General features: G+C 50.2%; 1 protein-coding gene across 5 annotated transcripts in view; it reads left to right on the top strand.

The window, feature by feature from the left end:
• The window catches only part of LOC135318491 (pseudouridine-5'-phosphatase), a 498722-nt gene that overhangs the window by 50146 nt on the left and 421823 nt on the right, over positions 1-26753 (top strand). Inside the window, exon 4 of one of the 5 annotated variants that reach the window (XM_064482619.1) lies at positions 13500-14197. The exons of 3 other annotated variants lie outside the window; for them this stretch is intronic. In XM_064482619.1, coding sequence (XP_064338689.1) covers positions 13500-13676 — 177 coding nt within the window. In that variant the 3' untranslated portion in view covers positions 13677-14197. Of the gene's footprint in view, positions 1-800; positions 1543-13499; positions 14198-26753 lie in introns of those variants that run through there. One more of the 5 variants, XM_064482618.1, reaches the window with a different exon arrangement.

Consider the following 26753-nt stretch of genomic DNA (forward strand, 5'->3'; position numbering starts at 1 on the left):
GCCAGAGAAAATACACATTTCTGTTTCTATAAGAACGAGGCAGTTCACAGAACAGTGTGATTCAAGGCGGCAGTTAGAACCTGGGGCTTATATACCATCTTAATAGGGGCTTGGGACAGAGAAAGGGGCACTTCTGGAAGCACAAGTGACTTTTAGGGGAAAACAAATGGGCTCTTAGGAGAACAGGTGGGAGATAAGATAGCTGTAGGACGGCGTCTGTTCAGGTGATTTCTTCTCCAGGCGCTGACCTCTGCTGACTTCTTTTCAGCCGTAAAAAGCCAACCTTCCCCAGGTGTGAAACTCCTGGGGAGGGGACTTATGACAGGTGAATTCTTTAGGGAGGCTTTGCTTTCAGGAAGATAAGGAGAATTTAGAGAAAGCCTCTTCCTGCAGCTGCTGATTCTCAAGTGTCTCCAGCTCAGAGTAATCCTTGGGTCCCCGTGGCATGTTCCAGAGCCCCTTCACCACCGAACGGCCCTGTTCTTTTCTTACCCAAGACTCCTTGCCTTCTTTGCTTCCTCCTCTGAATGTTTGCCATCTGGCTGGCCGAAGGCAAGGCCTCTGCTTGCTGAGCTCCCCGGCCTCCGCGTTCCTGAATGACCTCAAGTCCTGACTTCACCACCCACGTGGCCTCAGTGAGTCCTGCTCTCCAGGACCCTGGTCTGGTTCCCACTTTAACCAGCTGGTCCCACGCCAGGCGCCATGATCCCTGGGTCGGGAGACCTTTTCCCCCTTCTCGTGCTCAGCCCACCTGCGGTCTAACTCACGGACCCCTCTGATCTCGCCCCGGGAACCTGCAGCCTTCCTCCCAGCGCCTCCTCGTTCCTTCCCACCCGTGTGGCTCCAGTGCCTTGGTGTCCAGTCCAGCCCTCCTGCCCAGCGATGAGACCTGTTCCCTCTCACCTCCCCAGACCTTCATAGCGACTCCCCCTGCCGGCAGCACCGCTGAAATCCGGTCCGTAGCGCATGACCCTCTGATGACGGGTAAGTTATGCAGCCAGTCTGACATTTCCCAGTTGCCGTTAAGAAATGGGCTACCTTACATTCCATAGGTGGATACTGCGTAGCTGACAACTGCATTTGCAGTATCTAAAACCATAATTACCTGGAACTCACTGTGGCTGATGGAATGACGGGAGGGACCCACCCTCCCTGGACGGCAGATGCGATAAACCTCCCACACAGGCTTCTTCCCAGATCACCTGACCCGCATGCCTCTCCATTTTAACATCAAATACTCATTGCCTTTGACATGTTCCCGGCCCCTTCACGTCCCCCCAGTGGAACAAGCAGAAACAGTGGCCGCAGCATGTCCCTGGGCTGTCACCAAGGCTTAACCCAGCAAGAGGTCTCCCCTGGGCCTCTCTGTCATGTTTCTGTTAGGTTTTGTTCAGTGTGACTCCTGGTAAATAGATCGCTAAGCAGTTAATTTTTCCTCATTCCTTGTATTCATACACACAGACACATACATCAAACAAAATGTGAATGGCTGAAATGATACGCCAGAAGCGACTTTTCTGTTACGGGGATTGGTAGCACGACTCGAGGGGCTCCTTTATAATTTATTCAAATAATGCGGTGCTCCCAGTATGATGCCTAAGCATTTTCTCAGTTCGTCGTGTATTTGCACACGAGGGGGTAAAATCTCGTATCGCCGTTTCAAAGAATGACAGTTCTCATTAGGTCGTCATCGCAGTGTGTGCATATGACCTGTCTATTTTAAGCCACCAGCACAGAGTGAAAATGTGACAGGACTCCAGGTATGTGTAAGGGTGAGCTGTATCTCGGGATTTCTAAAAAATTAACTGAACAGTCATGCCCACGCATAATCTTGTTAGACACACTCAATTCTGCTGGAAGAGGGGAGCGATGACGTTGAACTGACAGTGCTGAGAATTTCTTCCTAATTCCATAGTTTTGCCTTTGGAATGTTTCTGAAACACTGGAATGATAGTGTTGTTATGGTCCGATTCCGCCTCAGTGTCCCCAGTTCCTCACAGCCCGCGTGACATGTAAACCGCTTAGCCTGGCTGCTCCTTCCTATGCTGGTTACTCCAGGATTCCTCTTAGCTTTCTCGTCTGAGTTACTGGCGTACCATCGGCACCTGCTGGTGTGAAAAAATGTCTTTCTACAAAGGCTCCTTGGGGACTGACAGTGAATAAAATGCCCGAGACACACTGGACTGGTCACACGCTAGGTTAAAGAGATGCTCAGTTAACAGTCCCCAGTAATTTCTAAGGAAGGGTGGCCTTTAACAAACTCAAGGGTGATTTTCTCAAGGTTGTTAAAGACCATCCTCGGAAAGTGTGTCCAGAATGGATACGTCCCCATCATTTTGCCCGTTTAAACTAGGGTGACTAAGTCATCTCGATTAGCTGGACCTAATCCCGGGCCAGCGGGGACGGCTGGTCACCCACTGGCCGGACCTAATCCCGGGCCAGCGGGGACGGCTGGTCACCCACTGGCCGGACCTAATCCCGGGCCAGCGGGGACGGCTGGTCACCCACTGGCCGGACCTAATCCCGGGCCAGCGGGGACGGCTGGTCACCCACTGGCCGGACTTAATCCCGGGCCAGTGGGGACGGCTGGTCACCCAGTGGCCGGACCTAATCCCGGGCCAGTGGGGACAGCTGGTCACCCCCATTCAGTCCGGACTTGGCAATAGCTTGTCTGAACTGCTTCCAAGAGGGTCCAGTTCTCTTCAAGGGGTGCTGGGGCTCTTGGACCAGTTACTCTTTAGTGTCCTCCTGATGCTGAGAGTCTCGGTCATGAACCGGAGGAAGGCAGACCCTTCACTGTCTTCTAAAACGTGGCATCGCCGGCCCCTGGATGAACGCGCAAGTACCAGGAAGTGAATTCTGCACAAGTGAAGTGGACTGGCCATTTGGTTGGGAGTTTCTTGCCAGGATCCTTTTTCTGGGCCGTCAGCAAGTTGGACCATGGTTTGTTTTGTTAGCTGAAGGCCTCTTAGCATAACAAGAAGGCACAGTGGTTGTACGTTGTTTTATTCTTTCCACCATCAGCTGGGTGTACCTAGGAAGCTAGACTGACTTCTGACGCTTAACCTTAGACTAGTGACCCGTGTTCCTCTTCACTGCTGCCGTAACACGTAACACACAAGCATAGTGGCTTACCACAACGCAGACTTCTATCTCACAGTTCCGTAGGGCACACTCCCAGGCCTGGCATAGCAGGGCCTTCTGGTCCGAGTGTCACAAGCGTGGAACCAAGATGGTGGCTGGCTGGGCTCCGCACAGGAGGTGCCAGGGGAGCACCCACTCTGTAGCTTATCCGGTGGAATCCAGCTCCCTGCAGGATGGGACTGAGGTCCCTGCTCCTGGCTGCATGTCACCGGGCTTCACCTGCAGCTCCTAGATGCCTCACTCTGGTCCTTGCCGTGGGCCCTGCATCTCGGAGCCAGCAGTGGTGCATCAGACTCTTCCTACTCTTCTTGAAATCACTCCTTCTGCAGCATCTCCCCTACTCCAGCCATAAAAATTCTCTGTGTGGAGGGCACACCTGATTAGACGAGGCCCACCCATTTAGTCCAGGCGCCTCCCTGTCTCCAGGTCCACAACCTGAATCCCATCTGCAAGGTCCCTTTAACCGTCTAAGGGACCGTCACCCCCTGGCTGCCCCAATGCCCCTGGTCTCCAGGTCACAAGGGGTCCGATATCCACACTTGCAGGCCAGTCTGGGTCCAGCATAGAGGACCACACATCCCACAGGGGTGACGTATCGGTGAGGTGAGTCGGAGGTCCTTCCTGCCACTGTTCAATGAGATGGAGGAACTGAGTCAGCGGCTAAAATGATGTAAACCTATGAGCAGATAAAGCCATGAAAGGTTGAGGCATGTTCAGTCCACTCATTTGTCCTCAGTCAGGGTAGAGGAAGATTGCTGATGGAATGCAGTATTTATCAGTCCTTTCCTTTGACCTGCCCCCCAACCCCCAGACAGTATTATTGTTACTACGTTCCTTTTTTGAAGGTAAATATACTTCCGTTGTTCATTTTACCAGCAGCTACAAGTACCTGCGGCCTGTGATCAGTCGGGCATGTGTTGGGGGTACTGGGGGACCACTGGGAACCCCCAGTCCTGGGTAGCTCTGTGGCTGTCACTCCACCATGCTGAGCATCTCCTGGGTGGTCTCCAGGAAGCAGAAAACCCAGGGTGTGGCTCTGTGGTCGCACAGGGATCCCTGTGACACAAAGGGCTGGGTCAGCTGGGGCCCTTAGTTAACAGATATCCCCCCACACCGTTTGCAAACCCCAGGAACAGCCTCAGAAACTCAGGGCTTGTCCTTTATACTACTAGAGAATTTTTCTCGGCCCGCATGGACCCAGGATCCCTCCCCAGTGGCCCTACGCCTGCCTTCAGGGGTGTGATGCCCGCTCTGCAGCGTCCCCCGCCTCTGCCCAGCGATGCCCCACTTCCCACCCACCCCTTGCCCGGCTCCAGCACATCCTTACTATTCTCCAGACCGCTGGTCCCACTCTTGGGCTGAGGCTCTCTGTGAATCCCAGGTTACTGGAGGGGAAGGAGGGTGCCTCCTCCGTATCCGAAGACTGAGAAGATGTTACACTCCTCCCCACCAAGAGGACAGGGACAACGGACAGGACATGCTCCCTGTGACCTGCCACATGCCCCCTTGGACACCTTTTGTCCTCAGGAGGCTGCAGACGGAAGGCACCTCCCAGGTCTCCTTACGTTCCGTCCACTTCCCTTTCTAATGAAATAAAAGTGTGACCTACATGTTAGAGCCGGTGGACATTTGAACTGAAAATTTGCCTCATCTGATTTTACTTATCGTAAGCAGTGTACGTTAAAGTCATTCTGCACAGGTGAGGTTCAGAACACTCTGAGAAAACACAGACAGTGAATTTATTTGCATTCATGTGAATCATGCCACTGTCAGGCATTTTGTCTTCAAACTTTCCCCAGTATGGTCCTCAGAGCGCTGGTTTTGGGGACCTTCATTGGTTTTTTCTGAAAACAGACTTTCATGGTTGGGAAACTTCTCCATCAACGTTGAAACAACAGATTTATCCAGGGCGGTCCTTCTGGGAACTTGTTTGTGCTAATTGTACATCAGAACGTCCAGTCCCTCGGTGAATGTGATGAGGCTCGTTTTCACAAACAGTTTCTCTGGACTGCTGCATCAAAGAACATTCTGGAAACTTCGTACCTAATGACATCCTAGCAGACAGTTGAGAAATGAACTGAGAGATGCTTAGAAAGGTTGCAGGCCTCCCCTGGAATCCAGCACATCGTTGTTTCCACACATGCTGACTTGGCAACGGTTGTGTATAAAAACCGGCTTTCGTCTGGTCGGTGGGCACTCGGTGTGTGCGCAGGACGGAGAGCCCAGGCACCTTTGTGAACGTAAAGCAGATCCTGGAGGGCCTGCCTTCAAGGACCTGTCGTCATCAGTGGGCAGGTTGCTGGGCCATAAACAACAGGTGTTGGCATCCCGCGGACTGAAAGGAGGCCTCGGGCATTGGCGGCGGTGACACATCACCCCTGGAGCAGCAGCTCGGCCGTCCGCCCATTTGGCAACGATGGATTTGACCCCCTCCAGGTCCAGCAGTGACTGAGGCCTTCCCTGTGTGTGTGTGTCACTCCCCACGAGGGCTGGCGGCCCCTCCGGTACACGGCGTTGCCGGCAGTGAGGAAAATCACTTCCGCAGGTCGGCACAGGCACCCTCTGTCCCGTGATAATCCTGTTTGTTGCTTAAGCCTCTTTAGGAGCTACGCCCAAAGGCAGACAAACCGCGCCGTGCTGCTGCTGTTGGAGGCGTTCGTGGAGTCACGGCATCCTGGAAACATTTGCTTCCTCTCCCCAGACCATGGGCAGTTTTGATCTAAGACGTGTACAGGCACTTCCTCTGAGGAAGTGCTGATTGGAAACTGCATACAACCGACTGTCCTGCATACAGCACGAGTGTGCGCTGGCTGCCGGCCCCAGCACCACACACCTGCAGCCTCAACAGCACACGCGTGTGTCCTCGCTGCTCCTGGCCCCGGCAGTCCAGTGTGAGGGCTGTGGCTGGTTCTCTTCTGGGGACGGCTCGCTGCTGGGCTCCTGTGCCCCCACGTGGCCTTTCCTCTGAGTGGGGGGCGGGAAGAGGGCAGAGACAGCAGCTTCCCTCTTTCTCTTCTTGGAAGGACACTACCCCCTAACTGGTTAGGGCCCCCCTTGGGACTCGTGTCACCTTAAAATCCTTCTGGGGACTCTATCTCCAAATAGATTGGGTGTTAAGGTAGAGCATTTGAGTTTGGGGAAACACAGTTCAGCCTATAGTATATATTTAGGAGTATTAGTCATGTCGGTGGATCATCTTCAAGGCTGTTGTCATAGTTGACTCTTAACATGCGAAACTAACAGGGGCCTTGGGGCCCACCTGTGTTTCACATGTGTCTTGGTAAAGGTCGAGGAAAGGGACGTGACTGCATATTTACTTGACTACATAGAGGAAGTAGGAAGAGGAAAAAGGATTCTGTTGACCATGCAGAACTCTCAACACTTGTTTTAAGACTCTTTAAAGTACTTGGCGCCTTTGCAAGCTTCTCTGGGCTTTCTAGTGGTTGCTGACAAATCGGTGGACACAATCTGTATTATTAAAAGGGAAAATAAGAGAAAGTTTTCTGAGCTATCTTAAAGTCCTTTGCTCAGCACTTAATTTACATGCATGCACTTTAAAACAGACACTGAGGGTGCCTCACAATGTAGTTTTCATGAATAAAGTGACAATGCCTTAGGAAGCCTGCCACCCATGCCCACAGAGTTGTTAAATCCTACATTTCTTCAAAAGCTTTTCTCAAAAGGAAGAGGCATCAATTTGGTGGTGTGATTCATTCATGTATGTAGCCTGCAGCTCTAGAGGATTTGGTTATAAATATGTTTATGTCAGTACTGGTTTTATTATTTTTATTTTCAGAGTCAAGTTAACTCAGTAAAACAGTAGCATAGCACAGCCATAACAGACCATAGCACAGCTATAGATAGGTGGGTGGCTGGGTGGGTAAGTAGGTAGGTAGATAGATAGGGATGGGTACATGGGTGGATGGTTACTTTGATAGACACATGGGTGGATGGATGGATGCATGGATGGTGGATGCATGAATGGGTGGACGGATGGGTGGATGGATGGATGGATGGGTGGCTAGATGGATGAATAGATGGTAGAAGAGTGGATGGATGGATAGAGAGATGGTGGATGGATGGATGGGTGAATGGTTGTGTGGATGGATGGATGGTGGATGCCTGGAAAAATGGATGGATTGGTGGATGAGTGGATGGATAGATGGATCGTAGATAGATGGATGGATAAATGGATGAGTGGATGGATGGATAGGTGGATGGGTGCATGGATGGATGGATGAATGCATGGTGGATGAGTGGATAGATGGATTAAAAAGTGAAGAACATAAACAAAAGTACTAATTTACAACAAAATGCATGCAAAGCTCAGTCATTTTTACAACAGTACCTAAAGTTTACTAGTTAAGTGTATATATTGTGTCATAATATTGTGGTGCTTATTTATAGGTAGTTCACTGTCTGGCACAGAACATGAAGACAAATAAAACTTAAACTTTAGATATGAGTGCTCTTGACAAAAAATTGATCAAACGTAACATTTAAGACATCAAAGTTTTGATGTCTCACAGTGTGAAAATTGAAGTTGATATTACAAAATTAATGTATGGAGTCCAATCTACTGCAAAAAGTGATACAATGAAAGTTTCAACTTAAAAGTAGTGGTTAAGTCGAAAATTGTCTTAGAGATTAGATTTGGATCATACCTGGCTTCACATATAATGAATAATCACGGGCGTTGCTTTCAGAGGTACTGAAATTTGCATACACACAATGCCAGGTCCTCTGAGACTCATGACAGTGAACCAGAGTGACCTCAGGTCAAATTTTGTGTTTTACCTGGCAAAAGGAAAAGCTTTGCTCCCTAGACAGGACATAGTCCCATGTAAAAAGTTCATGAGTTCCAGAAAAGTGTATGACTTAAAAATGGGACACGTGTAATTGTTTAAAACATAAAATTAATTACCAAGTGTCACCTCAGATCTGGACAGTGTTTGTCTTGGAGAACTGCAGGGAGCAGGGGAGCAGGACTGATGACTGAGTCCTTGTTGGCCTGGGCTGAGGAGGAGAAGCACGGTGGGGACGGTGACTCTGCACACAGGTGGGAGCCCCTGGAAGTAAGAGGGGAGGGGCCCCGGGCCATGTGATGACACACCTGATCCTATGAGGAACCTGGCATCACCACGGGGCTGCCCCTCACCTGGCCCCTCCGCTGCCTCTCCTGGCTCCCCCTCAGACCCCGCTGTCCCTGGGGCTTCCTCCATCCTGGGTCCTCGCTCACTGTGGAAAACTGAGATTGCCCAGACCCTGTCTCCCTCTTTCCCTCCTCGTCTCCATCTTTCCCTCCTCCTCTTTAAGCTCCACACCCAGCCCACCTCCACTCACCCAGGACGTGGGGAGGCCCCTCATCTCTCTACCTGACCCTCCCACAGTGGCCTCAAACCCAGGGTGTGACAAAGCAGGCTCTCCTTCCCTGCACAGAATGATGGCCCCAGTGCCCTCCACATCAGAGAGCTGGGAATCTCCTTTGCCCCAGCATGCAGCATATCATCCATCAAACTCTGTTGCTTCCAGAGGATTTCCCTAATTCCATCGGCTTCTATCCGTTCTCTCCACCACTGTCAGACAAGAACTCTATTTTGTGCAACTTCTTAGTTATCAAGTGGGCCGTCTCACTCGTAGGATCCTCACCTTTAAAGGACCTTCTGCCTCCCTGGGTGGTTCAGACAAGCGCCTGGGTGAAGATCGTGGACACTGGCCATCTTCCAGGGCACTGCTGGACCCAGGCATCTTCAGAGAAGGTGGTGCAGTCCCTCCGGGAGCTGAGCCTACGAACCACTTCGCTTCACCTCCCCAGTAGTTGGAAATGTCATTCTTTCTAAATTAAACCCTTCAAGCTACAGTTTAATTAAGCTCATCTGCTCTCCTGGAGATGGAATTCAGATATATTTTAGCCTTCAGCTTGGTGAAGTGAAAAGAGCAGTAGATTCTGGAGAGCCGGGCGCTGTTCCTACATTCTGTCACCTGCGTGCTGCTGTGACCTTCAGCTCCCCTCTGAGCTCCCCTTGGCTCAGGCCCCTCACCCTTGACAGTGTTGCAGGAGAAGGGGAAACCAGAGGATGGGCATGACCCACGTCTTGGGTGAGCCCCTGGAATGTGCCCCACCAAGTGAGATCCTTGCCTTCGTGCAGGAAAGAATTCAAGAACGAGGCATAGTAGTGAAAGCTAGTTGATTTAGAGAGACGTACATTCCAGACACAGAATGCGGTTCATCTCAGAAGGGAGAGCCGCCCCGGGGTGCACGGTGGTTATTTTTTATGAGCTGGATAATTTCATAGGTAACAAATGGGAGGGTTATTCCAAATATTTTGGGGGAGTGGGTGGGAATTTCCAGGAATTGGGCCACTGCCCGCTTTTTGGCTTCCTAGGTCAGTCTGGGAACTCATGATGCCTGCAGGTGTGTCATTTAGCAGCTGATGTATCACAGTCAGCGTATAGTGAGGCTCAAGGTCTCCTGCAAGTCGGATCTTCCGCCATCTTGGGCCTGGTTGGTTCTAACCAGTTTATGTCGTAGCCTCAAGGGCTGTGTCATTCTTTTAAAGGTTGTCCCCTGCCACCTTGCCTAGTCTGTCAGCAGGAGAGGGCTGGGCTGGCTGCTGCCCTCCACTGGACACTCCTCGGCCCCCTTTGTTGCTTTGAGTCCTGTACAGGGAACTTGTGCCATTTCCTCGAATTTGGCAGCTGCTCCTCAGATGCCCGCTCTTTGCCCGGCACCTCAAGAAGGTGCGTTTAGTGCAGCCCCACCTCGTCGCAGCCCAGCAGAAGCTGTGAGAAGGACAGTTGTCACCAGCAACTTCTTTGAAGTCATGGCCGTGTGCCTTGGAGTGCCCGCTACGTGTGCTGTGCTGCAAAGGTCACTGCATTAGTCACATGGGCGTGGAACGTTCGTACCTACCCGCGTCCACAGAATCTCCTGGAGGGGGGATGAAATGAGGGGTCCGGGAGGGAGAAAGGGTGTTCTGCTCCCGTGACCTCTCTACCTGCCTGCCGCCCCTGCAGACCCTTTGTCGAGAGGGAGGTCTCTTTCTGCAGAAACCAAAGTGCAAATTACCTTGTTCACATTTTACAAGGAGGTGGGAGTGAGTTGAAGGTCAAGTGTTGTCAGTCAGTGCAGGGTGGGAAGGGCTGGGCTGGTCACTAAGGGAGCAGTGAAATACTTAAAAAGAAGAGGACGGGCAAAGCATGGCCTGCGTTGGCTGCGTGTGGCGATTAGAAACTGCCAGGAGATATCTTGGTGCTTGCAAGAGGAAAGTATTTCCTCCTTCTATTCGAGTATGATGTAAGCTGTATGGTTTAGCTTATGTCTTTGTATGGTTTTATGCCCCTCGAACCCCGTGATGAACGGGCCACATCTTCCTGGGTAACTTTCAAAGATGCACTCTTTCATTTTAATGCTTAGACAAGCCGAGCAGTCAATGGCCACACAGTGTTCAGGTTTCTAGACATGGGGTGCTTTTCCCCGAGTCATCCTTAGAAGCTTTGGACACATGGGTCAAGACACAGAGAGTGATGGCTGCACAGAAACCTTTCGAGGCGTTTTTTACAGTGTGCTGCTTGGTAATCCTGCTGTTTCTAAGACGGAGGGGGATGCCCCACAGTTCCCAGGGCTGTCGCGTGACTGGGAATCAAGTCCCGTGCTGGGTGGGCCGCGTGGACCCGGCGCTGGTGCTGGTTCTTGGCCGGATTCGCGTCGTGTCTGTTTTCTGTCCTGCACTTAGCTGCTCTGCTCAATTTGTGTGAGAACAAGGCCTGGGCAGAGAGGCCCAGAGGTTCCCGTTCCCCGTCAACGGCACAGGCCCACCCAGCCCCGTTTGCAGCTAAGTCTTCCTGCCAGACTCTCGTCCTCCCCGCTCGCCTGGACTGGCCCATCCGCTTTTAAGACTTCAGATTCTCTTGCAGTGTCTCTGCCCTTCTGGAACTCTCGTCAGCAGGTGAACAGAGCCCCACTGCCGCCCTGGGAGGGCGTTTTTGACAACTGCTGAGCGGGGAGGGCGGGGGAAAGGAGAAAGGGGAAAGGGGGTAGGAGGGACGTTAGGTGCTCCCGACACATGTGCACACTCAGGGCCTCAGTTACTCCTCTGACCGTATTTACAATGGGCTGCCATCGCGCTCGGCCTTTCAGAGGAGTCAGCATCTCAAATGGCTCTGTCCAGACTCCCCGGTCCGCCTGCTGGCTTTTTCCCCCGAGTCACTTGCAGGGTCCAGCCTTTCTGGCTGACGGACACGGACACACTTCAGCGTGTCTTGCAGCCTCGCCCCCCACGCCCGTCCTCCCTGCTGTCCCTCAGGCTGGCCTCCGTGATGTTCGCCGTTCTTCACCGCTTGCGTCCTGAACGTTATGTTTCACACCTCAGAGCTATGAGGGGATGATTCATTCCAGAATTGGGTGGGGGCAAACGGTGAACTGAAAACAGAAACCAGTAAGCGGTGCACGCCTGGAGGGGCAGGGAGACTTTCAGAAGGAGGGTGTGTCAGTTACGCTCCCTGAATCGGGGCCATAAATACCCAGCAAGCCTGTCCTCACCACGCCCCCATTCCTCCTTTTATTTCCTGGACCTTCAGCGGCATGTGGACCGGGCCTCCGGGTGTGAATGCACTGCCCGCGGTTCTCGGATGAGGACAGAGGTTTTGGGCCCCTGTTTTGCTTAGTGCCACGGTTTCTGAGCCACCAGTTTCCCCTCGCAGCTGCCTGCGTCCTCCTGGGAAGGAGCCCGGCACAAACACAAAACAAAACCTGCCTTCAGGACTCCAGCTTAGCACCGTTACCCCAAGGGATCAACCAGATCTCCTCCTCGGCCCCAGCTGGAATTTCGTGGGTGCACTGCACAGGGCTTCCAGATCCTCAGGTCTTTCAAAACAGAATGTCAGTTGAAGTCAGTTGACATTTAAGTGCCTGTTTGTGGTCCCAGATCAAACAATAGGGACATTTAGAATACGGTCAGGTCATAACTGTAAAAAGGCAGGGACAGAAATGTCACCAACAGGAAGTGTCAGCATCAGATAACCAAGAAGCACACCTGGACCGTATAAGCAGCCATTTCCCCACCCTGACATGGAGACCATCATCTCACGGTAGAAGCAGAGAATCTGTTTAAAAGAAAAAAAAAAAAAATTGCCAGAGGGCTTCAGAAGTCCTCCGAGGACGTCGGTGGGCCTAGCTGTCCTGTGTGCCCAGGGCTGTCCAGGTTTCGCTCCTTCTCCTGGGCCCCAGCCCACGCTGTGCAGGTCCCTGGTGCTGACCTACTGTCACGAGAAGTAGTAACTCACTTTGTCCTTGCCTTGGCCCTGGGGCAAGTCGGCTCATAAATAACTCAGCCCCAGAGGAAAGTAAAGGAGGGAAGGAAAGAAAAGAAGTCAGTGACCTGTTCCAGAGCAGACCAGCAGTAACAGTGTGACAGAGAGAGAGAGAGAGAGAGAGAGAGAGAGAGAGAGAGAGAGAGTGAGTGTGTGTGTGTGTGTGTGTGTGTGTGTGTGTGTGTGACGAGAGCAGCCCTCTTAGGTGTCTGGTTCCTGCGCTCTCACTGGAAGAGAATAAAGCTGATTTCATGCTCAGTGTGGAATTCCAGGAGCCAAGGACACTTTCCCAGTGCATGTTTTCCTGGGAGGGAAGGCAGTATATGGATAACACACCTATTCCTCCGTGGGGTAGACTTCTGTCTCTGGTTTGGGGCGAGTCCTGATGTGAAACTTGCAGTTGCATGGTCACAGGATGGCACTTTGAAGACCTTCCTGATGCACACAGGGCGCAGACACCCCCGTGTGGATGTGGGCATCTGAATGAGCCAGAAGACATACCGCACCTGGTACTAAATCTCCGTGCTCAGGAAACGTCTGGTACACGACTGGCACACCCAGGGGCTGAGTCTGTCACTAAAACACCCTAACCATTTGATTTCCAAACTACAGTACTTGGAATGTTAGCAGCTCTGAAATTATATTACATCGAAAAAGCTCCCCACTACCCCCACAATTTCCTCTCGTGTTCTACATGGCCAGTTGTCAATTGAGCAGATTCTTACGATTTGAATAAAATAAAGTTTTAGAGCGAGAGTCCAGCTTCGCCACCCAGCTGTGCCACATTTCAGCAAGGCTTTGGGCCGGCGATGGAACCCTCTCCCCTGTGCGATGCCCACGGACCCTGTGAGGGACGGAGTCCTCTCCTCCCCGTGGTGCCTAAACGGGAAAGCCTACGTTTCCTTTCTGTCTGTCTGCATGCCGACATGGCTGCCGTGGTGAAGTACGTCCTGAAATGCTGACACTGGGTAGTGAAAACCCAGGCTCCATGAGTGCTTATGGAGAAGGCCGTCTCAACCCTCTTTGTCTCCCTCACCCCACAGTGCCTGGTCTTTGAAGACGCTCCGAACGGGGTGGAGGCGGCCCTTGCAGCCGGGATGCAAGTGGTCATGGTTCCCGACAGAAACTTAAGCCGACACCTGACCACAAAGGCCACGCTCGTGCTGGGGTCCCTGCAGGACTTCCAGCCCGAGCTGTTTGGTTTGCCGCCCTACGAGTGAGGAGCTCCCTGCGCCCACGCCTGGGACCCCCCTGCCCCGCAGACGGGCAGAGGAAGCGCCAACTCCCAGATCTCCACACGAACAGTCCTTCCAGCCGGGCAGCCGCCTTCTTACGCATGAGGGCCTGGACCACTCAGTCTGAAGCGGTGACGAACTCCAACTTGACAGGTGGAGAGAGAGCCAAGTGCAGACGCCCCGGAACACAGCTCAGAAGTGTCACTTGAATAAGCATATATACTGTGTGAACAGTTTGGGTTCGTTTCTTTCTCTTCCTTGTTCTTCTCAACCCTGACTGGAAAATGTAAAATATGTACACATCTATGTATATGCTTTTATGTGTATATGTGTATGTGCATATGCATTATATTTAAATTCATTGTACGCTGTCTCCGTCTCCTCCGTGTTTCATCTTCACATGCAATGGCAACTGATGACAGTGAGGCGGTAATTCTGTTTGGTTTGTAATCCGAGTGGTAAAGCCATGTTATGGGTGAGCTTTTAATAAATCATTCTCCTTATCAGCAGGTGTTGACATTATTTATGGGCCCTTAAGAATCTCTGTGGGCCTCTGCTCCGAGACCCACTCTGAGCTGTGCGATCTGTAGTTTCCTTTTAGTGCGAACATATCTGTAGCCTACGTCTTATTTCAAGGTGCTTATCCACGTTTGAGAATGTTTTCTACCTCAGAGAGTTTAGGCCCCTCATTTGAGAACATTTATTTTTCTAATACATTCTTTGATGCAAATAGAATTGGACTTCAGAATGCATTCTTGGTACGACCAAGAGCCGTGGCCCCTTTTTGGAACACTTTATCGAATACTACCCTTTGGTGATTGACCCCTTCTAATACATTGACTCAGCCTTTTGTGATGGGAACATTGTCAGAGGCACTGAAAATGCTGCAAGTACCATCACAGGGTGTTCTCACTGGTGCAACGTCCCACGGGTTTCCTATTACGGATTGTTGTTGAGCTAATTCTTAACTCTGTAAGTTGTAGGAAGAAACGGTAGTAATGTCTCTGATCATCACGGGGAATGACTGATGGTCAGTGACTGCCTCTCACTCTTGGCCAGTTTTGCATCATTTCAGCAAATTCATGTCAACATTCTTGATTGCCTGAATCAATATGCGTCTGTTCTTTGAATTCTCCTTCGAGTCGGCTGTTACGTCTTACTGGTTCCCTCACCAGTTAATTGAACTGAATAAATGTTTTGAGACTTGTTCACGTTCTATTGGTTTGGGAGTACGATTTTTACCCTTAGAAAAGAACATTACCCTCTAACAAATGTAAAATACACCTGGGACTGATTGACCTTTGTTCTCCTGACTCAAACAACACTCACACTGTAAAATGACATTTACATACTCTAAGCGAAGCAGGCTGCCTTCACAGATAGCAAATAAAGGCTGTCATCGAGGCACTTACTTGGTTCGGGATGGTGTGCGTTCACAATATCTGTGTTGGTGTTTTCTTTCCCTTAGGCCACTTTGCATGCATAAGACAAACAGATTCAGTGCCGCTCTAAATGACGTGGGTCTGGATCAACGTCACTTTTCCTCTAGGCTGCATTTGGCTAGATGGTGTTGTCTGTATGGTTTTTAACCAAGTCTGCGGCCAAACGGTTTGTGCTTTTTTGTGCAAAGTTAAAATACAGATGTTTGGCCAAAGCACACATGTTCTTGCTTATTTTGCTACATGGGTCTGGTTGCTTTGCGACGTTTACCGCTGATGTTTTTCCAGTGAATTCAACCCCTCAATATCACAGAGGTGTCATGATGAAAATTGAGACCAGAATGACTCGTGCCAAAAGTGTTTTTAAGAAGAGTTGTCCTAGTTTCTTAGCTCCTTTAAAGTGTGTTCCGTTAGGAAAACATGCAGGGATTCACACAGTTATGCTGTTTTGTGCCCTCAGTTGCCGCTGTTTGCTGATACTCTGTGTCCTTCAGAAGGGTTTTCAGTGCCCATGACAACCCCCAAGAGGTGATGTCATCCATCTCTTCTTCATTCCACTTAAATAAAACATATGGACACTTTCAGAACATGCTAATCACTATTTATTAGAGTTTTTCCACCTCTAGTAAGTCCTTAGCTAGAGTCCAGTGACTTACAGAGAAAAGGTCTGGAAGACGCCTGTTTCACACTTGAGGGAACTGACTTTTTAAGGGAAAGGAATCACTTCTGCTCTGCAGCAGTGCTCAGTGCTTAGCTACCTCAGTTCACGTCCCTTTGAGTATAATGGATGGTTTGATGCTACATTTGGCATGCTTTGAATGGTGTTTCCAAATTTTAAAAACAAATTTGCACACAATAACAACGTTTATAACAAAAAAAAATGAGTTTTAGGCTATTGGTACTAACTCTCTCTGTTCACCACGGTCTGCATGCTACTATTCAGAGCATAAAGCCCAGGTCTACTTCACCTTATATGAAAGTTTTCTGACCTGAGTCTGGAATGATTACTGTTACTATTATTGTCATCACCACCATCATCATCTTCTGTAAAGGGAAAATGAGAACTAGAGAGCAAGGGATTTCAAATTAGACCGACTTCAGTTCCCATCCCAGCTCCGCTACTGAACGGTGGTGTCGCTTTGCTTCGCCCCTTTCCACCTCAGATGCCTGACCTGTGAATTGGGGGCAATAAATACTTGGTAGTGCTGGTGTAAACAGTTGCTGGGGCCACGCTGGGGTGAGGACACTGAGCTCATACTGAAAGATTTATAAAATGGCAACTTCGGTTCTTACGATTTCAGAGTCCGGGTACCGTTGTCCACTGGCTTCTGTTGGTTGAAGATAATCTGGTTGACAGAGGGGTTGGTTGTCTGAATAGCTCACACTCTCTCTGAAGGCAGATCTTCACGGTGCCTCAGAGCGTCCTGGTTTCTCGCTGAGTCTCTTTAATAGATCGTGTCTTGTACATGGGAGCACCTTGTTTTCACCTCCTTTGTTAATCGCTGGGTGTTTCCATTCCTTGTAAGTACTTTTCGTCAGAAAAACTCATCCAGGTGGAGGTAATTCAAGACTGTTATTTGCCTACCGTAGGCTCATTCTCCGTAGACCCTCAAAACCGAGTAAGAAGACATCGTAGGCTATTTATCTTGTTGCACTTGAGTTGTAAAGTATTTGAGTTGCTTCCATATCTTTTTTTTTTCTTTTTTCAGTACGAGGGTTAGCATCCAGTGTGTGTGACAAGGGGCAGGACACCCCCCCCCCCCACACACACACAATGGTGAGTGCCTGTCACACATTCATTTAGAGACCGTGAGACCGTCCCCTTGGTGTTAAAGTGCTGTCTTAAACGGTTGCTTTTGCTGACTGCAAATGCCTGTGCTTCCCAAGTTCTGCACGGATTTCTACCACATTGTAACTAACAGTGAGTATTTTTTACATCAAAATGTTTCCAAGTATTTGCCAAGATGCCAATAATCTATTTCCCTTTGGGATGAAAACGATCAAGTATTTAAGAATCCTAATAGTCTCTCATCTTTTTTAATAAATGTGAAATCTTGGGAAATGTGCCGCCATATACATTTACTTATTGAAAACCTTGTCAGACGGATGGTGAATTCATACATTGTGCAAAGTCACTTAACACGCTGTGTTCTCAAAGTCCTCTTTTGAAAGCAGTTGACATGCATTCCGTATTCAAAGTCTTAATCAAGTATGGATAGATATTTAACTAATAGAATACCTTCTTCTCTGTAAGCTGAGTTAATACTCTGCTTGGTGGCAAAACAGCATTCTTTAAATGTCAGAAACAAAACAGGAAGGGTTTCCCATCTCAGTAAGCGCCCATTGTCATTCTAGAAATTCTAGTCAATGAGTAATGCCCTTTATGTTTACATACGTGAGTCTCCTGATGTCAGAATCGCTCAGGTGTTTGTCTGAACATGTCTGTGTCACCATGGTTTTCAGTGGATACTGGATTCTGCTTTGAGATTAATTTTTCTCTCACCCTCTAAAGGTACTGTTTTCCTCGTTCCCTGAGTGTCATAGCTTTGATTAAGCACCAGCTCGTGTTCCTACGTCTGAAGTCTGTCTCTTTTCTCCAGCTGACGTTAAGATTTCATTCTTGGTCTTTGGTCTTCCGAGGAATGGCCCGTTTTGTTTCGGTCTTGTTTGGACTTTGTGGCGCTCCCCGAGTCTGTGGTCTGCTTTCTGTACCCCTGAACTCCTTGGCCACGAGCTCTTCTAGTATTCCCGGGCTCATCTCTTGGCGGCCCTTCCGTATGGACTCAGCTGTCCGTGCGGTCAGTGAGTCATGCTCAGGCGGGACTTGCAGTGGCAGAGGATAGGGCTCAGGATCTGGGAAGCTGGCGTGGGCTGTCAGGACAGACAAGATGCCAGTGCCAGCTGGGCCGCAGGAACAACATGCAGTCAGGGCACGCACCTAAAGAGGATTAGCTATCTCAGTGCTACTGGGAGCGAGGCACAGTGGTGTTAACCAGGAGGAGGCCGACGCCCTGGAATCAGGTACACCAGGAGGTCACAGATCCACCAACCCTGGGAGCCTGCAGGGCCAGGAGACTGCAGAGTGCCCGGATGGAACACCAGCAGGACCCACGTCCCCGCAGCGAACCTTCCTCTCGCCTCTGCTCAGCGGGGACGTTCTGTGTCTTCCGGGAGTACAAAACCAAACCCTGGCTGTGCAAACGTGCTTACCTAGAGAAGAGAGGCAAAGAGCCAGACAGTTGTCGGAATAAGGAAAACCCATGGAAAACAGTTTTAATTAGTACCGAGTATTCACATAGGCTGATCAGTTGAAAATTGCAAAATGCCCTCAAGTGTCTGCATAAGCAGGTCATCTCACAGTCTCCTAGTGCTGATCATGAGCTCAGTGCTTTGTATCTATGAACGCACGACCCTGGGCCTTTGCTTGGCTCTCTCGTGTCCAAATCCACCGTGTGTGGTGGCGGAGAGCACTATCCCCTGTGAGGAAACTGGGGCACAGTTCGGGGACGTGATTGTAAGACTGGAGGGGAGGGCAGCTGCGGAGTGGACATGAGATGTCCTCACTTCTCAGCCCAGAAGCCCTAACCATGCCCAGGACTGGGACCTTTAACCACAGGGAAATAGGTAAAACTGCTGGTAATTAACATAGAAGGCGTCCCTGCTGTAGCTGCACTGTGCGTTTTTGTCAAGGAGGCTGTCTTCCCGAGACAAGGTACAGGTGTCCACGCGCTGGGCGGATGTCAGCTTGCGGAGTGCTCATGCTTTCTCTCTGCCCGAGACGGCTCCCCTGTGGCTGTGGTCGTCAGTGTTTGCCACCTGCCTCCGGAAAACACCGCCAAGTGTCATTCTCGAGGGCTCTCTCTTTGCAAACACCTATGGGGCCTGCGCGGTGAGCTGTCTACTCTCTGCTGAGTTCCTCACGAACGCCCAGTCACGCTGGAGGAGCAAGTCCTCAGCCCGTTCCCGAGCGGATCCGAGGTGGCAGTGAGCTGCGTGTCTTCAGCTCTCTGGCAGGTTCCCAAAAGTACTCCCGTCCCCGGGCTCCGGTCCCTGGGGAAGAGCACCGGTAATTATTAGGGACGGTCTGTAAATGCCATTCAGCGACAGAGCTCTGACGTTTTCCGTCCAGCCCTCCCTTCCCTGAGACGATTTCTTTTGTTTCCGTACCTTGATTTCTCCTCTCCAAATTCTGGTTGTCCGTACTCCCCAGCCCCACGGCCGCCAGCCTCACAGCATCCAGTGAGAGCTCGCCACCTGAACTCTAGGAGAGGGGAGTCAGCCTCCAGCCCACTGCCCCCGGCATCCTGGTGGAGGTCCCAGGGACAGCAGCTCCAGCCTCATACTCCTGCGGTCAGCTTGCTGTCCACCACCCCACGTCCGCTGGGGACAGCCGCCCGCCTGTCTCTGGCCAGCGCTTTTTGGAAGTAGTGGCTCAAAACATACCCCGGGACTTTTCAAGGGGAGATTAACCTTGCCACCCTTCCCTTTGGTTTGGTTTTGTCTCCCGGATGTGGTCTGACCCCTGCGCAGTGTGTAATTTAGGACTCACCCACAGGGAGGTACACAACGGCCTGTTGTTACCAACACTGCCAGGTGGAAGGAAGCACAGTGTTTAAGAGAGACGGCAGTGAGCACCTCATTTAATTTGGGGCTCGTAGGGCCAAGGGAGGGGGCCTCGCTATGGAAGTGGCATTCAAGCTCAAGTCAGAAGGCAGTACAAGGCTAGCCTGGCCGGTTTCTGGAAAAGCAAAACCCAGAGGGACCGGACACTACCCAGCATTTCCACTCGTAGGTGAGCACCCAAGAGAAATGAAAATGCACGTCCACACGGAAACTTGTTCCCAGAAGTTCAGCCCTGTTCGTGATCGTCAAAAGGAGGAGGCTACAGAATCCATCAGAAGCGACGGGCTTGCTGGAAGTTGGCTCTGCGACAAAACCCCAGGTTCCAATGTGATTTGTACCTTTTGGCAACACCCAGATGCGTTCGTCTGATTAGCTCACACAGAAGGGTCTTCCAGTGTCTGTAGCGGTTACGTCATTTGGGCGAGAGGTGGCTAAGGCTCTCGGCGGGGGGATTCAGAGTTCGAGACATGAATCGGAGGACCCAGTCTGTGTTCTAATGTGAAATGTGCATTTAAAAAAAATCATTAGCCGACGTAGCAGTAAATGATGTTGGTGAGAAGAACGAACGGAGGGGACAAGGTGGAAGGGGAGACGTTCAGGTCACGTCATGGCGTACATCCCACTCCCGTTGACCCAGTGCTCTTGTGATTGTCTGTCAAGATACACCCATGCCCGGCTTCGAGGACAGCACAGAGCTTTAGAAGAATCCAGGTTTCAACAGGTGAAAGGTGCTCGATGGAAACAGGTCAGAGGGCACTGATGGTGGCCCCGGGAAGCAAAGGGGAGATGTCATCACAGTGGCAGTCTGCCTTCAGATGCTACCGAGAGTCCAAGAAAGACCAGCTCAGGGAAGTGGACATAAGGCTGGGTGACCTGCGGTTGGCCGGGGTCAGTTCAGGGGACCAGGACAGGCTGGGGAAGATAAATGTGCAGAACCGGGCACCGTCAGTGGAGGAGGCTCTGGAGAAGGTTTACGGAGCAGGGGAGCAGAGATAGGGGCTGTCCCTCCAGGGCAGAGAGGAGCCAGGAGAGAGTCTTTTGTCTTTGTTGGAATCTGCTGTGGACGGAATGATTCAAGGCAGGTAGAAGAGGAGATGCTTCAAAAGTCCAGATGGTGAAGAGTTCTGTAGAGTAACCTTATCTTGATCCTAAAGGTGACAAGGACCCGTGGTAGGTGGACAGGGCTGAAACCCATCTTCCAAGAAATGAGGCCCCGGAGAGAAAGGGAAGGATGGAAGAGGGTGAGCATATGGCCAGGTGGAGGGGAAGGAACTCGTGGAGTGTGTTGGCATTTCCCCTCCTAAAGAGTGTTTAATCCCGCAAATCCCACACAGCCCACTATCTAAAGGTCTCCCGGCCGCCGGACGCCCGAGCTCTTTAGATCCCGCTCCTCAGAACACACGTTTGTTTACAGCTCTGCCAAGGAAGCATCTGGCTGCTTGTATGATTCAAACCCTCGAGAAAGACTTCTGAGCCCAAATCTCACTTTCTGCCCTGACCCAGGCTCGTCCCTGCTCGCCGCCTCTCTGTGCAAAACCCCGTGGTCATTTTGTCAGCTACGTCCGGGAATCCGCCTTGTGAAAATGCAACTGCCCCAAAGGACGCAGCTCAGCTTCCCGTCTTAACCTCTTTAATCAGAGCCCTTCCTCCTTTCCCACCAAGACCTGCTTGTGAGACGGAATCACATTTTGATGCAGGGAAGGAAGAGGAGGCTTAATAGCAGTGAAGGGCTTTGGAATAGGAAGCCCACAGTAGAGGAATCATGTCCGAGCAGGTCCTTCTCGGGACCTGCGGGAGGTTGGTGGTTGCCCAAGGACACCCAGGACCTCCCCTCGTGCTGGCTCCTGTGACTGAATGCCTGAGCGGGAGGCAAGCGTGCCTCCACCATGGGCAGCACGAAGGCAGCGAGACCCAGTGTACCCTGGGCCCTCTGGGAGAGAGTGCGGGCAAGCAGAATGCCCTCAGCTTTGGTTTCTGGCAACCCTTTTGTGGGGGTCCTACCCCAGGGCGGTGTGTCCATTTGCGCCCACCCCTGCCACTGCAGCATTCCCCTGGCTCTTCTCAATGCTGGGCCAACATTGCACTGGGGTGACTTGGGCTAAGCCAACTCCTGGGGCATGCTCCATGCTCTGGGGTGGCACAAATGCCCGCGTCTGGGTTCTGGAGATGGAAGTGATGCTGTGCTGGACCAGTATTCCCGGGGAGGTAGGGATGGGCTGGTCCTGCAGCCATGCTTCATAAAGAACCCTGTCTGCAGACGATGTCCATGGTGGGGATGCAATACAGTCGGTGGAGAGTCAGTGCCCTGAATTCCCTCCGTGCTGGGTGCTCAGCCTCTTTTGGGTGAGCCATTAAAAGGACAGGTGTGTGTGCGATGTCCTTTGCTGTGCCTTGCCCCCATCCTTGCCTGTGAGGTTCAGAGGGGGTGAGCTCACAGAAATAAACTGACACACACCTTCTAGCATTGGAATGATGCGTCTTCCGAATCATAACCCACATTGGATGGTGGCTTGGAGAAAATTTAGAAAGGAAACATCATTCTGTGCCATTTTCTCCACTTACCAGACTCAGAATTTTTCCAGCAGAATGCCAGTAATAGACCCTCAAAGTAGACACTTACCCACAACAGCACTTGTAAAGTGTTTGAGCTCATCCCTGGGTAGTCATTTCCAAAACAGCATTGTTATGCACTATATTAAGAGGGTTCCAAAATAAGATTATACATACCAGATTAATTCTCAAATAAGCCATGGTGATGGCTGACTCAAATCTGACGTCCTAAAAAAAAAAATCTATTATGAAATACTCCAAAGAAATCTTTCTGCATTAACAAGTAAAGGGCACTGAGGGAAACACGTCCATGCCAATGGGATATGGAGCCCTGAGTTAAATATAGGATTTATATTATAAATAAAGGCTGATATTTCTTTTAGGTGTATGATTTCTCCCCTAAAGTTGCCCTATTTTTTAGTCCACTGTAAATCCATTGCAATGGGACGTGACTAACTAGCATAGATAAATTTCCACCCCACCATACTGGTATGAATTCTGAGAATTATATTGGTGTCTTTCTCAGTGTGGAATGTTTTCCCTACCCATTGAGCGGGAGGCATGGTAAGAACCCTCTGAACCTTTCTCTAAACCTTTTATTTTGTTGAAATAAATCAGCTGCTACAAGCAAGAGGTATCAAAACCAACATCTTTCTTTCATCTCTTTTCAAAAATCCACACACTTCACCTCGTTTTAAGTGTGTCCAGAAGGTGATCAGGAATGCTGCGAAAATAAAAAGAAGTCCCTGCGTGCGGCACACTTGGGGGCTCCGGGGACGGTTTAGACGGTGAATCCGAATCCCTCTCTTGCCGCCAGCCTGAGTCCCGCGCCCGCAATGCTGCTCCCCTGCTGTTCTGTGTAAATATCTGCTGTGTTCATCTGGGGCTGCAGACTTTCTACACGAAAGCATGTTGAACTCAAAACAGGGAAAACGCCTTCCAACGCAAAAACTGGAAGGAAAAGGCAAAAATAGAAATTACGGTAGGAAGAGGAATATATATTATATATACATCTACATATCTATATAGATAATCTATAGTCCATACCTGTCTGCCTGTCTGTCTGTCTATTTGTCTATCAATCCATCCGTCTTATCTGTCTGTCTGCCTGTATCTGTCCATCTACATATCTATATAGGTAGATATCTGTAATTTGTCTGTCTGTCTGTCTATCTATCTTTCCATCCATCCATCCATCCATCCATCCTATCTATCTACCTACCTATCTATCTATCTATCTATCTATCTATCTATCTATCTATCTATCTATCTATCTATCTTTCCTTTGGTACACTTCAATCAAAATAGCTTAGGGAAAATTGATTGTATCTATATGTGAAATTGAATCGTTTTAAATTAAAGAAAGAAATCACTATGGCTACATACCATTCCTTTGACAGAATTAAAATTCTCCATCACAAGTTAAATTCTCCAGTCTCCCTCATTAATAGTATCTTTGCACACTGCTCACACGTAGCATTTAATAGTATTTTTGCACACTGCTCACAGGTAGCATTAAAAAGTGTCATTGTATGCTTGCAGAATGTTCTGTGCGTATGAGAGAGAGAGAAAGGACAGAGAGGAGCCCTGCAGAGGAGAAATGGAACATCTATCTGTACCTGTGGCTTTCTGAATATAAGTATGTTAGACATTCTCTTCAAGTTCCCCCATCCCCTGCCTTCCGGCATCAGATTAACTGGGGAGAAACACAAGAGGTGGATTCAAAGGAAGGAATTGTTCTTTCAATTTCAAATGGTTGTGTAAACATAGCTCCCTCTCATTCCTTGTGCGAAACCAACCAAAAACACCCAAGAGAGTGAGAAACAGAGCAACGTTATCTTTCACGAGTCTGCGCATCTCCTGGGTCACAGCCCAAGCCGGAAGAGGGCCACGGCCACGTGCCTGAGGAATCGGATGAAGGTGGCGGGGACACCAAGGGAAGGCGGCTTGTTCTGTGTGACCTGGGCAGAGCTCAGAGCTAACTAAAGTGGGTGACACACATTGAAAGGAAAGGCAGTGATCCCTTGCTTAGAAGAGGAAGGTCGAGGTGTGCAGACTGGCTTGGAAGCCCCCCTGCGTCACACTTCAATCATGGTATAGGATGGAGGTGGGGGAAGCGTTCATAAGAAAAAGCCACCAGGCCAGCTTTGCTCCAAGCAGAATGTGGGTTTGGAGATGTCTAGAGGTGTCACCTAGCCACGCAGCTACTCATCTGTCCCTGGTGAAGGTGACAGCAGCAGTCTGAAACACGCTGCGACATGCACCGCCTCGGTGTGAGCCCGGACCACTTGCTGTCAGCCTGGGGGAGGCTCACCCACAGCCCGGTGCGGTTCCACAACCCCGGGGACTCCGCCAGGAACTCAAGCCTTCCAGCACTCCCGCTCCTCCTCCGCCCCGCTCCTCTGGGCTCTGCTCACTCAAGCTCCTGGTCCGCGTAGACGTCTCCTCCTTCAGACATGAGAAATGATATGCCTTTAAAAGGGCAGCCAGCCAGCGGCCTTTGAAGAGCTGCAGCGAGGGAAGAAAGAAAGACCCTGATATGATGGATGAAAGCATCCCCAAAGCACGAACAAAGAGATGCCCGAGAAATCAGAGCCACCACGGAGAGCAGTGCTGCTCTGAAGTGAGATTTTAAGGAAGAAACTTAAAGCTTAGAGGAGGAGCTGGTAATACGTGAGATGGGAATTGAAAAGTAGGTCGGTGGCCCCAGAAGTAAATGAGAATTATAACTGAGTAGGAGAGGCAGAGAGGGACAGGGAGATAGAAGAGACGGGCCGTGCTGCCCTGCCGAAGTTAAAAACGAGTGCACAGGTGGTGCAGCCCCTGTGGAAAACAATATGGACATTCCTCAAAAGACTAGGAATAGACTTACCATATGACCCAGGGATCCCACTCCTGGGCATATATCCAGAAGGAACCCTACTGCAAAAAGACACCTGCACCCCAATGTTCATAGCAGCACTATTTACAATAGCCAAGACATGGAAACAGCCTCAATGTCCATCGACAGATGACTGGATAAAGAAGGGGTGGTATATTTATACAATGGAATACTACTCAGCCACAAAAACCGACAACATAATGCCATTTGCAGCAACATGGCTGTTACTGGAGAATGTCATTCTAAGTGAAGTAAGCCAAAAAGAGAAAGAAAAGTACCATATGAGATCGCTCATATGTGGAATCTAAACAAACAAACAAACAAGGCATAAATACAGAACAGAAATAAACTCAGACATAGAATATAGACTTGTGGTTGCCAAGGGGGTGGGGGGGTGGGAAGAGATAGACTGGGATTTCAAAATTGTAGAAGAGATAAACAAGATTATACTGTATAGCACAGGGAAGTATATACAAGATCTTACTGTAGCTCACAGAGAAATAATGTGACAATGAATACATGTATGTTCATGTATAACTGAAAAATTGTGCTCTACACTGGAATTTGGCACAACATTGTAAAATGACTATAAATCAATAAAAAACTTAAAAAAAAAAGAAGTTTGTAAGGGAAACGCACTGATTCAATCTGATACACACCAAGCTTACTCATCTCATAAAGATAATTGCTTGAATGACGCCGGTAAATCTAATTTTTGCAGTCTGTATATGTGTATTACCTCAAGATAAGAGTCGTTTTTATCAATATGGAGCAAAAATATACGCTGTAGAAGGTTTCAGTACCTTGTATTTTGGACACGAAAAATCACGCATGTTACTAAGGCAGTTCCCGTGAGAAGGGTGGACGTCCAGGAATTGTCAGTAACAGCCTCAGAAGAGGTCCCTGACTCGGGGACTTCTCGTGGCCCACGACGTGAACAGGGGATGCTAAGTGGTTCTGCAGGATGTAAGCCGGAGTCCAGTAACACAGAGGCAGTTTGTGATGAGGATGTATGTTCGGGCACTGTGTGAGGTGCAGAGTCAGAGAGATGCCCCTGGGGGACACGGAAGTCTCCGTGAAGAAGCTGGATCTGAGCAGGGGCTCGTGAGATGTGAGGACTGGCAGGGCGGCGGGGGCAGATGACGTGCTCCAGGGGCCGGGGCAATGACATCTCGGACGCTGGCTGGGACAGGAACGGGTCAGACCCCAAGATGGAGGTGGCCTGTGAGGACAGGGCACTGAGTAAGGGAGAGCACAGACGGGGTGGCTGCAGCCAGCTGTCACGGTCCAGAGAGTCCGGATCTTCCGTGTTAGGTGGGGGAGAAGCTGGGAGGGCTTTCCAGCGGCTGATGGATACGGTCCAGTTGTTTGGAAGAGGCACCTCCTTAGAGAATTCTGGTCACCCAGTAATTTTGACTCAACTCTTCATCTTACCGCTTGAAGCTCACTTGGAAGTTCTGGTCAAGTGTCACAATTGCTCTTGGAAGAGCCCAGGGGATTGTGTGGCAGGGTGACCGGTGTCATCTCCGAGGGTGAGAATAAAGCTCTTCCCAATGTGAGTTCTGTCAA

This window comes from Camelus dromedarius, chromosome X (genome assembly GCF_036321535.1).
Source record: "Camelus dromedarius isolate mCamDro1 chromosome X, mCamDro1.pat, whole genome shotgun sequence".
NCBI lineage: Eukaryota > Metazoa > Chordata > Mammalia > Artiodactyla > Camelidae > Camelus > Camelus dromedarius.